Source organism: Centrocercus urophasianus, unplaced genomic scaffold (genome assembly GCF_019232065.1).
Source record: "Centrocercus urophasianus isolate 14NV4802_14NV808 unplaced genomic scaffold, USGS_Curo_1.0 seq_29, whole genome shotgun sequence".
NCBI lineage: Eukaryota > Metazoa > Chordata > Aves > Galliformes > Phasianidae > Centrocercus > Centrocercus urophasianus.
Window position 1 is genome coordinate 4,836,430 of NW_024884855.1, and position 14,481 is coordinate 4,850,910.

General features: G+C 46.4%; 1 protein-coding gene and 1 non-coding gene across 4 annotated transcripts in view; both read right to left on the bottom strand.

Annotated features, from left to right (window-relative positions):
• Nucleotides 1-12,989, bottom strand: part of POLR3E (RNA polymerase III subunit E) — a 27,002-nt gene extending 14,013 nt beyond the window's left edge. For 2 of the 3 annotated variants that reach the window (XM_042827721.1, XM_042827722.1), the window contains exons 1-13: nt 12,934-12,989; nt 10,286-10,359; nt 9,427-9,477; nt 8,172-8,249; nt 7,262-7,377; nt 6,212-6,294; nt 5,404-5,511; nt 4,907-4,956; nt 4,510-4,629; nt 3,915-4,000; nt 2,903-2,947; nt 2,726-2,817; nt 639-759 (exon numbers count right to left, since the gene is read on the bottom strand). In XM_042827721.1, the coding sequence (XP_042683655.1) occupies nt 639-759; nt 2,726-2,817; nt 2,903-2,947; nt 3,915-4,000; nt 4,510-4,629; nt 4,907-4,956; nt 5,404-5,511; nt 6,212-6,294; nt 7,262-7,377; nt 8,172-8,249; nt 9,427-9,477; nt 10,286-10,321 (986 nt within the window). In that variant the 5' untranslated portion in view covers nt 10,322-10,359; nt 12,934-12,989. Of the gene's footprint in view, nt 1-638; nt 760-2,725; nt 2,818-2,902; nt 2,948-3,914; nt 4,001-4,509; nt 4,630-4,906; nt 4,957-5,403; nt 5,512-6,211; nt 6,295-7,261; nt 7,378-8,171; nt 8,250-9,426; nt 9,478-10,285; nt 10,360-12,933 lie in introns of those variants that run through there. The other variant, XM_042827723.1, reaches the window with a different exon arrangement.
• A 159-nt stretch (nt 12,990-13,148) lies between these two features.
• Nucleotides 13,149-13,230, bottom strand: TRNAL-AAG. The gene has a single exon. It is a non-coding gene; the product is annotated as a tRNA-Leu (tRNA).
• Between the last annotated feature and the right edge of the window lie 1,251 nt (nt 13,231-14,481).

A 14,481-nucleotide genomic window follows, 5' to 3' on the forward strand; every position in this document is an offset into this window, starting at 1 on the left:
AAAAAAAAAAAAAAAAAAAAAAAAATCACACTGCTCTTCAGACTTACTCCCAGTGAGATGCCTTGTTCTAATAAACAGGAGAACAACACAGCATCCATTTCATGTGCTACAGTCAGTACACCACAGGTAGTGCCATTTTATGACAGGTAAAGCTAGCTTCTAGAAGGCAGGCAATGCTTTCAGCTGACAAGACCAGCATCCACTGATGAACAGCAAAGCGACTGCACAAAGGTCTTTCTCTGACTGAATTCAGCTAAGAAACACTAACGGTTGGGATGGTTTCATTGTATGCATTTATATTTGACATCAATCTCTGAAAGGATTTAGGAGTGTCCCCACACAAAAGAACACAAGTGAAGACAACAAATATCTGACAGCTCAAATGCAAATACAGATTACATCACAGCTCCACCACAATTCTAGTTGGGCTGGGTACCACTGTGCTGGCATCTGCCATCATCTGCTTGAATTTTTATTATCCTATTGCAGAACAAAACACAGAATGTTGAATGATTATCTCACAGCACTGCAATTGAGAACAAAGACACACAGTGAAGAGGACTACATAAAATCCATTGTTCTAATTCTCTTCTTACAGCAGAAAACCACATCTCAGCAACAAAGACAGGCATACCTACCTCTTCACCACCCAGTTTCCCTGGACCAGCATCGCCACCTGCTGTATGCAGCGGAGAACTGCTGTAGAATCTGTCCCAGAGCCCAGCAAACTCATCAGGTTTGCAAATGGCATCACCTTCACTGAAAGGCAAAAGAGGCATTAGATGAAGGGCTTTCTCAGTATGCAAAATAAAAACGGAGTTTCAATTCTAGGATATTGCGATTTATGTTTATGTCAAAATTGGGGAAAATAAAAATTCAAAACCTAAATTTTAGTACCCATAGTCAGAATCTGCTCAAAAAATACACATTCATGTTGCAACAACGTTAATTAGCTTAACTGGCCCTAAATTAATTCATGGATTAAAAAAAAATCTAATCCTTTGGCAATATTTGGAAACAGAGACAGCTGACAAGACAGCTCCTAAGTTTCTCGGATTTGCTCTCATTAGAGAGTAACTGAAGAGAGAGAATAAAACTTATGTAACACTCAAGAAGCGTATTACTGAAAACTTTCAAGGGAAAAAAATGCCAAAGTGCAGCCTGTTGCATTAACTTTCCATTTTTAAGCCATACTCAGACTTCACACGCCAGGAGATAATGCAGAAATAAATGCATTCTGAAAGTTATCATCAGATCAGAAAATATTCTAAGAGTGACAGCACTGCAAACACAGAGAGCAGCTGTCAGTTCCACCTACTGCTCTTCTCTTTTTCTGCTCTTCTTGTGGCCTTCTATGATGGAGTGACGGCATTGGTGGACGAAGGGAAGGCGACCGATGTCATTTACCTGGACCTGAGCAAGGCCTTTGACATGGTCCCCCACCACATCCTCATCTCCAAATTGGAGGGAAGTGGATTTGATGGGTGGACGACCCGATGGATAAGCAATTGGTTGAAAGGCCGCAGACAGAGGGTGGTGGTCAATGGCTCTGTGTGCAGGTGGAGGCCGGTAACAAGTGGTGTCCCCCAAGGGTCTGTCTTGGGACCGGTGCTCTTTAACATCTTTATTAATGACATCGATGAGGGAATTGAGTGCACCCTCAGCAAGTTTGCTGACGACACCAAGCTGAGTGGTGCAGTCGATACGGTGGAAGGAAGGGAGGCCATTCAGAGGGACCTCGACAGGCTGGAGGGCTGGGCTCGGGTGAACCTAATGAGGTTCAACACGGCAAAGTGCAAGGTTTTGCATTTGGGCCGGAAGAACCCCAGGCACCCGTACAGGCTGGGAGGAGTGGTCCTTGAGAGCAGCTCGGCAGAGAAGGACCTGGGGGTCCTGATGGACGAGAGACTGAACATGAGCCAGCAGTGCGCTCTGGCACCTCGAAAGGCAAATGGGATCCTGGGCTCCATCAGGAGAGGGGTGGTCAGCAGGGACAGGGAGGTGATCGTCCCTCTCTACTCGGCTCTTGTGAGGCCCCATCTGGAGTACTGTGTCCAGGTGTGGAGCCCTCAGTACAAGAAAGACATTGAGATTTTGGAAAGGGTCCAGAGGAGGGCGACTAAGATGATCAGGGGGCTGGAGCACCTCCCCTATGAGGACAGGCTGAGGGAGTTGGGCTTGTTCAGCCTGGAGAAGAGAAGGCTGCGGGGTGACCTCATTGCAGCCTATCAATACCTGAAGGGAACCTACACCCAGGAGGGGAGTAAACTCTTCAAAAGGGCTGACAACAGCAGGACTAGGGGAAATGGATCCAAGTTGAAGGAGGGAAGATTTAGGTTGGATGTTAGGGGGAAGTTCTATACAAGGAGAGTGGTTAGGCCCTGGAACGGGCTGCCCAGGGAGGTTGTGGATGCCCCGTCCTTGGATGTGTTTAAGGCCAGGTTGGACGGGGTCCTGGGCAACCTGATCTGAATGTGTGTGTTTGGTGGCCCTGCTAGGCAGGGGGGTTGGAACTACATGATCCTTGAGGTCCCTTCCAACCCGGGTGATTCTGTGATTCTGTGACCACTCTCAGCCTTCTCAAGCAAATACTCAGCTTTTAACTGCTTCACAGAATCAGAGATCCAGCCACTGTCTGGAAGAGGGACAGAACTGGTACTGATAGGAAAGATATTTTATCTGAGACAATTAGAAGTCACAAGTAAAGTGCAAATGGATTACAAACCGTTCTTCATCAGGATCTTGATCTGATCAGCAAGGGGTAAAGTTCTCAGCTGGGCCATAGAAAGCACGTTGCTTGGAGCCACTGGTTTGCTACTGCAAATAAACAACAACTTTGTGAGTTTCCAGCTTATGAGAGAGCATCCAGACAACATCAGTGTTGAACATTCTGTACACTTACTTCTCTTCCTCTACACTTGGAGGCATCAGCATCATTAAATATTCACTACAAGAAAAGAAAACACATTTCATAATGTTTGTCTTGAGATTTCCCAAGTTTAAGTACAGTTATTTTTTTGCTTAAAGCAATCCTACTTATTAGAATCTACAAAACAAACACCAGCTTGAAAAAAGAGTCCCTCCCCTTTCCTTTCTCATCTTCCTCCACAAATTCAGTGCTAGTAAAAGCTACTGACATTCATCCATTCAAAGAAAAAGCATGAAACAGATGGGAGTCAGAATCCTTGCTCTTCTGTACTCTTCTGTGTCCAAACAGAGGAACTGCAGGAATGCAAACGTTAAACGTGGTACTTTGACACAGAGTCAAGTGGGGCCACACGAAGTCCTGCAGTTACACCTGCCAACATAACTGCCAGTGTCTGAGAGGAAAGAATCAAATCCAAAAGACTTCTCATCACACCTGGCACTGCTCCACTGAGATGTTAAATGCTACAAAAAACACACCCACACCATTAAGGAGAGAGGCAGTCCACCACCTTCCTATTACTCGGGCCATGGTCTATCGGTTTACAGCAAAACGTTATTACTGTCTGCACCACAGAAGATTCCTGTACTATAGCTGCAGTCAGCAAGAAACAAAACCAAACATGTTCCAAGTAGTATCAGGTGTCTCCTAAAAATCACCAAAATAAAGTTTTCTAAGAGTTTCTAACAATGGAAGTCGTTGGCTTTAGAGTTTTCATTTATTTTAATCAGAAGGAGCTTTTGTTTTACTTCTTTACAATATCTGCAGTCTCAATAAAGCTGGGCTGTGATAACACAGACAAGGCTACAATCTCAAGTGAAAGCAACTGAAGTTGAAGACCAGTTTGCCTTTATTTTTTAAACAATTCCACTTCTACCATGGATATCAGTATCAAAGGTATGATTTTAAAAGAACAAATTTGCTTATTACTCTGAAAACAATCCCAAGAAATTACTGTACCTTCCCTAGAAAACCATCAAACCTTTACCTGGGAGATTTTATTAATTCTGTATTCTCAGCAAGGCCGTGACCTTGGCTGAATAAATACTGGCGCTCATGTTCTGAACGGCTGTCCTGGAGATACGGAGAAAAGCACAAATCACTGACACATTCTGAACACAACATTGCAGATAGACTCCTTATTCTGAACTGAGACTGCTCCATCCTTACTGCGCTATGCAAGCATTCCATCTCACTGATGCTGTACTGTAAGCCTTCTTGAATGATGCAGATATGATGTGGAAACATTTCAGTTGATGTACTTCAAAAATCTCCTGACATGCATGCTGTGTCAGAGAAAGCTGTGTCAGGACACTTAAGTGACTGGCTTCCCTGACTGTTTTACAAAGCTAAGACCTGAGTGACTATTGGACTTAAACACCCCCTGCCTTAAATTTGTCCAATTTTCAATTTTAAAGCTTCTCCAGTGTGGAGATCCCACAGCACTATCTGGTGGCAGAGGCACACAGCACTGTGGGGTCATTTCAAGCCTACAGATCAACTTTTCTTCACTGTCCTCTGATGACTTCCCAATTCCCACATACCAGATTTAATTTGGCTGAGCCATCAGGTCCCACACTTACCTTCAAGCCATAATAATGGAGATGAACCCAGTGCTCTTCTGCTTGTCTCTTCTGCAGGAATTCATAGGACTGAACACGTCTTTGACGAGCTTGCTCAGTCTCAGGGCGGGAAAACCGTACCTAGAAGTTTCGACATCATTAAATACAGCTCCAAACACTTGAAACAAAACACCTCCATTACCTATTTGGCAGAATGAGAACAGAAGCTAGGGGTCCTAGCTCAAATTAATCAACCCTTGTTGCCATCTTTACTCTTGTGCAACAACTGCCTTTCCCCTTCCAAGCCCAGGGTCACCAGAACCAGATGAGGTTTCCTGTCCAATTATTTGGGTATGAACTGACATGCTTTCTCGTGAACTGTTGCCTGAACTACCACAAAAAGGAAATCTGGACATACAGTAATTTGCTTAACGTCATCTTCAGCTTCATCCTGGGATGAATCACCACCTGCCAAAAAAAGCCAACAAGATAAAACCACCACTACAATAAAACAACCAGAGCCAACAAGTACCTGCCTGGAGGCTTACTCTGGAAGAAAGCAGAAATAGGAACTACAGCTTGCTAAACTATGCAGCATATGACAGTGCCACACCACTCATGTAATAGGAGAAACTGCCCCCATGAATTTGGCACTGCTGCTTTTCAGTGGCTGTGGTGGCACTTCCTATGGCTGCCCCTTGACACCACCCACTGTCTCCTATTTCTCTGCCAGTCCTCCACACCTTTCCACAAAAATCTTGATGCAACTGCACTGAAGGTATGATCAGAGAAAAGAACTGGCTGAGAAATGGTTTTATAATCAGTTCATTGTTATATTAAACACCTTTGAATAAAATTAGACAGAGAACCTGTATCCTACCTCTCAAAAGGAAACACAACTCATGCAGCACTTACCTTCATTAGCAGCTTCTCTTTCGCGGTGTTTTGCATCAGCTTTGTCCAAGTAGGTGAAACTTGGCCTCAGCTGAAGAATTCCGTGCAGTGGAGTCAGGTGAAGTTCACCTGAAAAAGAGAATTGATATTGGTTAAAAGTACTGTTTTCTAATGCACAGAGACAGTACTTGCATCACCTTGCTACCTCTGCAACAGCACAGCTTCCAGAGAACACAAATATTTAATACAGTAAAAAGGGTTTAAGTGATTCACCCAGTGCACAGAACATCAAAGGAGTATGAAAAAATCAAGATCTTCTCGTGCTACCTTCTTGATTAATGCTGGAGCCAGATCCTACAGAGAGCCCCATTTTGGCTCAGATCTGACCTATCTGTCAGGAGACTACTAGTGAAACAGACATCTCTGTAGGCAATCTACAACAATCCTCTCATCAAAACTCTGCAGTGACAGTAGGAAACAAAAGAAGGGCAGGAAGTGTTGAACAGGCAAATAAAACAGCCATGCTGAGGTATAATAATACAGAGATAATAATACAATGTAAGAAAAATAATGTTTTACTGTAAATGTGTGTTTCAGGCCATCGTGGACTGTTAAGATCTTGGAGGCTGTGCCCTGCTATATTATTTAGAACTTTGCTGGAGCTCCTCAAGGACTCCAGGGACACACTCATAAGGAAAGCTTTCGCTTTATTTAGAAAAGCTTCAATTAAATATGAGCCTATGCTAGTGGAAACATAGAACAAACAGCTCTTATTTAACCCAGAAATTCACATGTTTCACTGATGTGAGGGGTAACAAAACAAAGTCACCTTTTCTATAAACAGCAGCTGCATAGCGGGAAACATTACTTGCAGCTTGTGAAGAGCAGAAAGTTTGTTTGTCCATCAGCTTCCTGCAAACAGATGAATGCTGTAAGATTATATTCTACAGGCAATGTGGCACATAGATGTTAAAAGGCCTGAAATTACCAATTCCCAAAATAGTCTATCAGCAAACACTTTATATACAAAGGCCAGTTTTGTTGAACATTTTAATCGATAACCTGCGTGAGGGCACCCAGTGCACTCCACTAAGTTTGCAGACAACATCAAGTAAGGCAAGACTGTTGATCTGCTTGAGGTCAGGAAGGCTCTGCAGATGGACCTAGATTAGATCAACGGGCCAAGCCCAGTTATATGACATGAACTAAGGGTAAGTGCTGGGTCATTAACAACCCCATGCAGCAGCACAGCCTTGGGGCAGAGTGGCTGGAAATCTGTCCAGGAGAGAACCTGAGTGTGCTGTGCTGGTCAGCAGCCAGCTAACGAGGCCACGAAGGCCAGTGGCACCCTAGTCTGCATCAGAAATACTGCGGCCAGCAGGACTGGAAAGTGATTGAAAGTGAAAGGTGTGAGGCCACACCTTGAGCACTGCAATCAGTTTCAGGCCCTCATTACACGAAGGATACTGACTTGACTGAGCACGTGCAGAGAAGAGCAATAAAGCTGGGGACTACAGAACAACATTAGGAGAAATGACTGAGGGAATTAGGGTTGTTTAGTCTGGAGAAAAGAAGGCTAAGGAGAAACATCATCACTCTCTACAACTGCCTGAAAGGAGGCTGCAGCGAGGAGGTGTTGGTGCCTTTTCTCAGGTGACAGGTCACAACAAAACAAGTTGTGCCAGGGAGGTTTAGATTGGGTATCAGGAAGATTGTTTTCATAGAGAGGGTTGCAAAGCATTGGAATGGGCTGCAGAAGGAAATGGTGGAGCCCTCATTCCTGGAGGTATTTAAGAGATGTGTGGATGGACATGAGCCTAATGCACATACACATACCTCTGCCTACCACAGAAATGAAGGAAAGCAAAAGGACACCTACGAGGAATAGGTACTTGTTTCATCTGTGCAAGTGCCATCTACATTGAGAGCAATCTGTTCTCCTTTGCTGCGACAGTAGTTTGGATTCAAAGTGTCAATGGCCATTTCCAGTTCAACCTAAAAAATGCGAAGGAAAGACAAATAATTACAAGGGCAGAACTCCAAATGAATCACCAATTGAACTTATAAATTACAGCCATCACCTCGCTTTTTTCCCCTCCATGTTATTTGTAAACTGAACTGGTGACCAGTCCCTGGTAGTGATGGTAGATTTATGTCTGCACTGGGCCAAAAAACGTAAATGTTTGCTAATTCTAATTTAAAAAATCCTTAACATAACATAATACACACTAACTCCAAACTTCACGTAAGCACTCTCCTCAACTATTTCCCAGAAAAATATCCTGCTATCACAGACCTGTTTGTGTTCTTTTTTATTTTTTAACATGAGACATTTTTAAATCAGAGCTACAGGTTTAGAATACGTCTGCAGGTAATTGTGACCATTCTGGCTTTGGTTCTACTTTCACCACCCCACTGATTCTCAAAGAGGACTGCTGATGGTTCATAGACAGGCCAGAGAAGAATCAAGACACACAATGACTCTAAAAGACAAAGTATGCCTTCAAACCTCAACCCTCTTCTAAATATTGTGAAAATCTTTTAAACCAATCTTGTACAGAATGAATAATAGTAGCCAGACTTCCCTGAATGATTCTGTTTTTATGTTGTTTTTTTCCATTGTGACTTTATCTCCTCTCTTAATAAACCATTCTTTTAAGCCCAAGCACAGAGATCTGGTCCCACAAGCCGCACACTTACAACAGCTTAGCAGCACAGTGTAATGATCTGAAGCACATTGCAGACAGCATAAAACAACTTTCAGAGACTGGACTCAAATGATGACCAACCTTTTGCTGCTTTGGTTTTATCTTCGCTGATAAATGTGTAACATCATCATATGTCATGGAAGCTGGACGAATTGGATACTGGAAAACACATCGATTTCATAAAAATTCTTAATTTAAAGACAACAGAATTCCACAGAAATTAATTAAACCCTGCCTGCCCCTTCACATGTAAAGCCACTTTCCAGATGGTTACAAGATCTCAGTAAACGACTTTTTTAATCTTGTGAGTCATCAGATCTCAGAGTTTGATTAGAAAGGCTTCCCCTCCGCCCTCCATTCCTGTCACTTCACTCTTTTCCATTTCCTGCCTCCAACACATCACTGTGCTATAAGACAAGAAAACCCTACAACATATTAATCCAGTTGAAAAAGGATGTGATAGAAGCCACAAAAACCCATTAACTGATATCACCTATCTGGAGATTTATTTATCTAGAAGTAAAATACATGTGAGTTTTCACCAGTAGCATCAGCCTACACGATCTGGTCCACATATGGTCACCTGATCCTCTGTTCTGAACTATTTGGGGATGCTGAGACCACAGTGTGGTGCCCAGATGAAGTCTTCCAGCAAGACAGCAGCCTGCTCAGAGCTGCCATTTGTCCAGAACATGCAGAGCAACCCATCATGAAGCTGCACATGCTGGGCAGAAGACCTGGACAGGAGGCTATGCCAGTTAGCACCACTGGCTTATAATGAATATCTCATCCATCAGCCTCAAAAGAGCTCCCACTCTGCAGATAGGGAAAGTGAACCACAAAGATAAAACGATGAGAGAAATTCAGTGAACAGAATGGAAAACAGATCTTCAAATTTCAAGCATATTTCCACCTTTAATCACTCATCAGTTTTATCTCCACAGCATAAGGGGTCTCTTCTGATGACTCACACTGGTTATGAACACTGATGGCATTGTCTTAGACAGGACGGGTCCTAAATAAACATTTGTTCAGTAAAGTTACAAAAATCAACTTGGCCATTGGCAGAAAATGGCCAAGAGACTGCAGATTTATCCAAACCACAATAAGGATATTGCCTACTAAAATAATTCCCTGAGTGTGGCTATAGGCAGTGATTTAATGACAAGTCAATGCCATAAACAATCACCCCTCTCTTACAAACAGCTTAATACCAGGTGTTTCAACTGAGATGCAGGCAGGTTTGCCTGTTCCCTGTAAGAGGTAAATAAAGCTATTGCTCCTTCAATCAATTTATTTAAACAAATTTTCACTAAATAAAAGCTAACTGGAATACCTGAAACAGATACAACTTCTCCAGCAGACTTCTGGCCAGGAACACATCGATCTAAAAAGCAGCACAAACAACTGCATCAGTTAACAGCTATGTTGGATGGATCCTCAGACCTAAGTACAATCCCTAGAGCTCTAATACCGTCAATTTTTGCTTCTAATTATGAATTGCATATGAGGCTCACTCATGACTCTTGATAAAGGTCTCATCTGCTGATTTTGACTTGTAATATAGCAGCTGGCCTCTTAGGGAAGAAAAAACAGCACAACTATGATGAGGCAGGAGACAGTGCTGCATATTTTTGTCTCTGAAATGAAACAAGAAATTTTTTTGTCTGTGTGGCTGAAGTGTATCTATCATCACAATCTGAAAAGAAGAGGGTGTTCTCTCTTTGGCAGCAAGACTGAAAGTTAACTTCCTCGCTGCTTTTTTGCCATGAAAACTTTCTAAGCTAGACAAAACACACCCAGACACCACATAGGATTTAATACAAGCACTTTGCCACCAACTCCTAAAATCCACAGATGTGTCACAACGATCACACAGAGACATTTCCATCTTAGGTACCTTCTGAGACACTTCTGTCAAACCCCACAAGCTTGCCCTTGCTCACACCTCTGGTGCTTGAATTCATACATAAAGCGCATGGGACACTGGGCTACTGCTTGGGATGGAACAGATCCTTAAGGAAGTCCAGAACTGGAGTAGAACTGTTTGTTTTTAGCAGAAGGTGTAAACCATTTCAGCTTCATGTATAGCAAGATATGAATTCATCAAAATTATAATGAGAACAATAGAACAGAAGTTGAATAGCACAAAAAAATCTGCACATAGAACCTCAGCTGCCACAAAGCACTTTTACCTCTTGTATAATTGGATCATCTTCTTCATTTGCCATGCTAGGATACAAAAAGCTGGCTTACTCCTTGGCACAATCTGAAAGAAAACAGATATGTCATATGAGTCACTACATCTGTGCCACGTACCACATGGAGCCCAGACTATTTGCTCAAGTACACCGCTTTCTTTTCAGAGGCAATGCACTCAGTGTGTGCTGTGAAGGAGTGCTCATGTTGGCACAACACGGCCCCTCGCACCTCACCACCTCTACCAGCTGCCATCAACTCCAAAAACAAACAAGAGTCTCGAAGGTAATTAAGTTCCCGCACCTTTAATGAAAGAGAGAGCACTACAGCAGAGCTCTGCAGAGGGAAGGACAGGCCTTCAGAACTTGTGTGCAGCACACGCTTTATACCTGTGTGACTACTGCACCCCAGCAGCAGCTGGTTTGCAGACAGCATGCCCCAGCTCTGAAAGAACCACAGCACTTGTCACAGTCACTAAGGATGGTGCCATGCAGCTCACCAGCCTTCTTCCCTTCCCAGAGAAATTTCCTTGAAAGTAGAAATGGAGAAAGCTTCTGGTTTAAGAGCCAGGAGAAGCAAAAAGCCTGTGTCAGCCCTGTGCTCAGGACCAGACAGCATTTACACTTGCACTGTGCTGACCCTGCCTACAGCCCACGGCTGAGCACAGACCTACTGCTCACACAGGTCGGCAGCTCTAAGACACTCCTCTGTTTCCCTCAGACCCTTCAAAACAATGAGAACAACAGAACTTGCCTCAACAGATCTTACCCTCACCAGTGACTCACACTCCCCTCTTTGCTGGGCTTCCTACAGAAAGGAGCCAGCGACAGAGGTCTGTGAGAGGCAGAAGCATCCATGCTACATCCCCAACTGTGCTGACTTTTTTTCAAGTACACAATTCACCTCTTAACCATTCCAGTATATTTCAACACACACATGGTTTTCTCAAATCATCAACACACAGTTATCCAAGAAGTGTGTCACTGAGCTCGACAACCACTGGGCACTCTGCAGTTCCCAGAAGCACACCCATGGCCACGCTCTTTTCAAGCAGTGAGATGTGTCAGCTCCAGCTCTGCACAACCCAGGTGCTCAGTACAGTACAGCATGCAGACAGCTTGGCACAAAATGGGGCCTTCACTCAGAACAGAGCAGGCACTGGGAGCACATTCAGCAGGTGTGCACATGGCAGACCCAGAGGTGGGAGCTGTGGGTCTGAGCCCTTTGTGGGGATGGGGAATCTGCTCCTGCCTGACAACACTTTCCCAAACAGAAATTCAGATTTCCTGGGCCAAGGTGAGAAAGAGAAACCTAACCTGAAAGACCTGGTTTCTGGTCCTTCATCCAATGCTGTTCTTTCCATTTTACATGAGATCTTGGGAATCCAGTTCAGTACTTACAGAAAATATCAGATCACAAAGATTAAAATTGTTTTTCACCATTTAAGGATAAAGAATGACTGCAGGTGCTTTCACTGGAGTACCAGAGTGACAGACCTACCACAGGAAGCAGTGTGTGCCAGAACAGTGCACAACATTCATGTGAGGAATCCTCTGATCAGGACGAAGCTTCCGCTGAAGGCACACAGGCACAATTCTGCATCTGCAGTTTGCATGTATGCATGGCAAATACAAAACGAACCCCACAGGAATAAAAGAATGGAATTAAGCTCTAGGAGGTAGCAAGCACAGCCACAAGAGCACTTGTTTCACGTTTTCTTTTGGCAAGATCACTTTCTTTATAAAGGGACTTTCCTGTGCATGTCAGCATCAGTGCAAGTTGTCAGTGTGAGTCATTAAACCTCGGAGCACAAGAGGGCAGGAGATACAAATCTTCTCAGCACCACCAAGGCTGAGCTGCCGTAACCACCCTCCCACTGCAATGAGAAAAAACACTCTGGCCAAAAAAGCATAAAACCGCCACGGAGTAACCGAACTCTTTTCCTCTCGGGTTGAGTCTCTAGGGCGGCCAGCCCTACGACCCCAACCGCCAACACCGGCACTTCTCACGCAGGACGCGCCGGGTCCCTGCGGTGCGGGCGGGCAGCCGGCAGCCAGCAGCCCCGCTCCCCGACCCGACGCCCCCGATGCCCTCCGGCCCGACCCCTCCCAGGCAGCGCCGCGGCATTCTGCAAAACGGAGCTGCAAAAAGCACGCGGGCACCTTCCACACGTCCGCGATGACGGCGGTGCTGACCCAATTCCGCGCCGTGCCCCGCCGGAGCTTTGCACAGTCATCCGGAGGTCCCCGCGCACCGTGAGGCGGCGCCGCCGCAGCTCCCGCCGGTGCTGAGGACACGAGGCGCCACGCGCGGCCGCCCTTCGATACCTCACACGGGGCACGGGCCGGGCCGTCCGTGAGGGAACTCCGCCCGGCGGGAGCACCGGGGGCCTCCCGTGCCGGGAGAGCCGCGCCGGGCAACCCCGGCCCGACGCCGAGAGGAGCCAAGACGCCGGGCCCGGGCCGGACCCCCGTCCGCTCCCTTAAAGCCCGCCCGGCGGCTCCTGTCGGCGCCCCACGCCCGTTCCCACCGCCCCACGGTGCGGACAGAGCCCCGCAGCCCGGGCCGCGCCCCCTCCGTCCCTTGCCGTACCCCGCTCCCGCACGGCCCCGAAAGCGGCAGTAAGGGCACTGCAGCCGCTCACCTGGCGGAGGCGCCGCGCGGACGGCGGGGCCGCCGGTCCCCGATGGCGGTGCGCGGCGCGGCGGGCGGCGCTCAGGCGGCGGCCATGTTGGTGTCACTGCGGCCGGCACGTGGGGCCGCGGCCCTCCTCCTACCCACAATGCTCTATCGGCATGGAGTGGCGTGGCCGCCAGGGGGCGCTGCAGCAACGGCGGAGCAAAAGAGAAAAAGAGCTGCTGGCAGCGGTGGGATTCGAACCCACGCCCCCGAAGAGACTGGAGCCTTAATCCAGCGCCTTAGACCGCTCGGCCACGCTACCGCGGTAGCACCGGTTTCTTCGGCGCCCTGTTTGAGTCCGCACGACTCCGCGCTGGCATCAGGTCCGCCCGACCCGCCCGCAGCCGAGGCGGCACCGCGACAGCTGAGCTGCCACGTGGACGCCTGCGGGAGCTGGGGCTGTAAGTCCGGCAAAGTGTGACACGCATTTCAGTTCTTTGCTGCAAAACTAAAACTCAGTTTTGAAGAGTCAGAAAACAGACTTCATGTTAACTGGGCTGTTTTTCTTCTTGTGTGCAGTGCGAGGACTGAAAGTTGCTCAGCGCCGCCCCGAGGTCCCTCTCCTGTGCAGAACGCATGCACGGAGGTGTGCGTGGGATCTTCGCCACCGCTGTAAGGTGATAACGATGAGACTTTTTCCAAATTAAAGGTGAACCTTCTGGAAAACTCAAGCTACCTGCGTCATTTTACTGCTTTGCATTATATTGACACAGGAGCTGGGCAAGGCAGGCAAGGTCCCACCTCTTGTATTAATGATGCCCAGCCCGAGGGGCCTGGCCGCACAGTGTTCTGTTCTCCAAGGGTGGATCTCTGTGCTTACCCTGCACCCAGCCCGACACACCGCTGCAATGCAGTCAAGGGCTGGAGCCAAATCCTCCCTTTTACAACACAGGTGAGAAGTCCCGGTTCAGCTCAGCTCACCTACACTACGTGTGTCTTGGCTGTCCTGCTGCTCTCAGAAGGGAATGCAGGTCTGCAGGGAGAAGAGTGAGGTTCATGTCAGTCCCACAGCCCACAGCTGGTTACAGACAGAATTCTTAGTGTGCTGGCTGTCTCCATGAGCTCTAACTGTTGTGCTTTCCACCATCTGCTCCAGTTACCCAGCACCAGACTTTGGGCTAAACTTCACCATTTTCCATCTTAGTAAGAATGAAGAGGCCTCTCAGGGCTTGGTTGTTCTGCTTTTTCAAGTTATACTGGAGAACAATTTCATATTGTGTAACCTATTATAGCCACATTGTTTAAACCTTTCCCATTAAAGCAATACAAGGGCAAAAAAGCAAAAAGGCAAAAGCAATACAAAGGCTCCAGTTTAAAAGGGCTCCTATGAATTTATTCTTGAAGGGAACAGGGAACAAGCCATGCTGAGGATGACAGTGCATCATGAGCACCTGTCACAAAAAACTCTTTCTCCTCATATCATCCAGGCCAAATATTTCCATTCTTTTCTCAACATTGAGCAATAAAGATGGGTCTCTGTAACAGGGGGGCAGTTCAGTGCTTTCTTCTTATC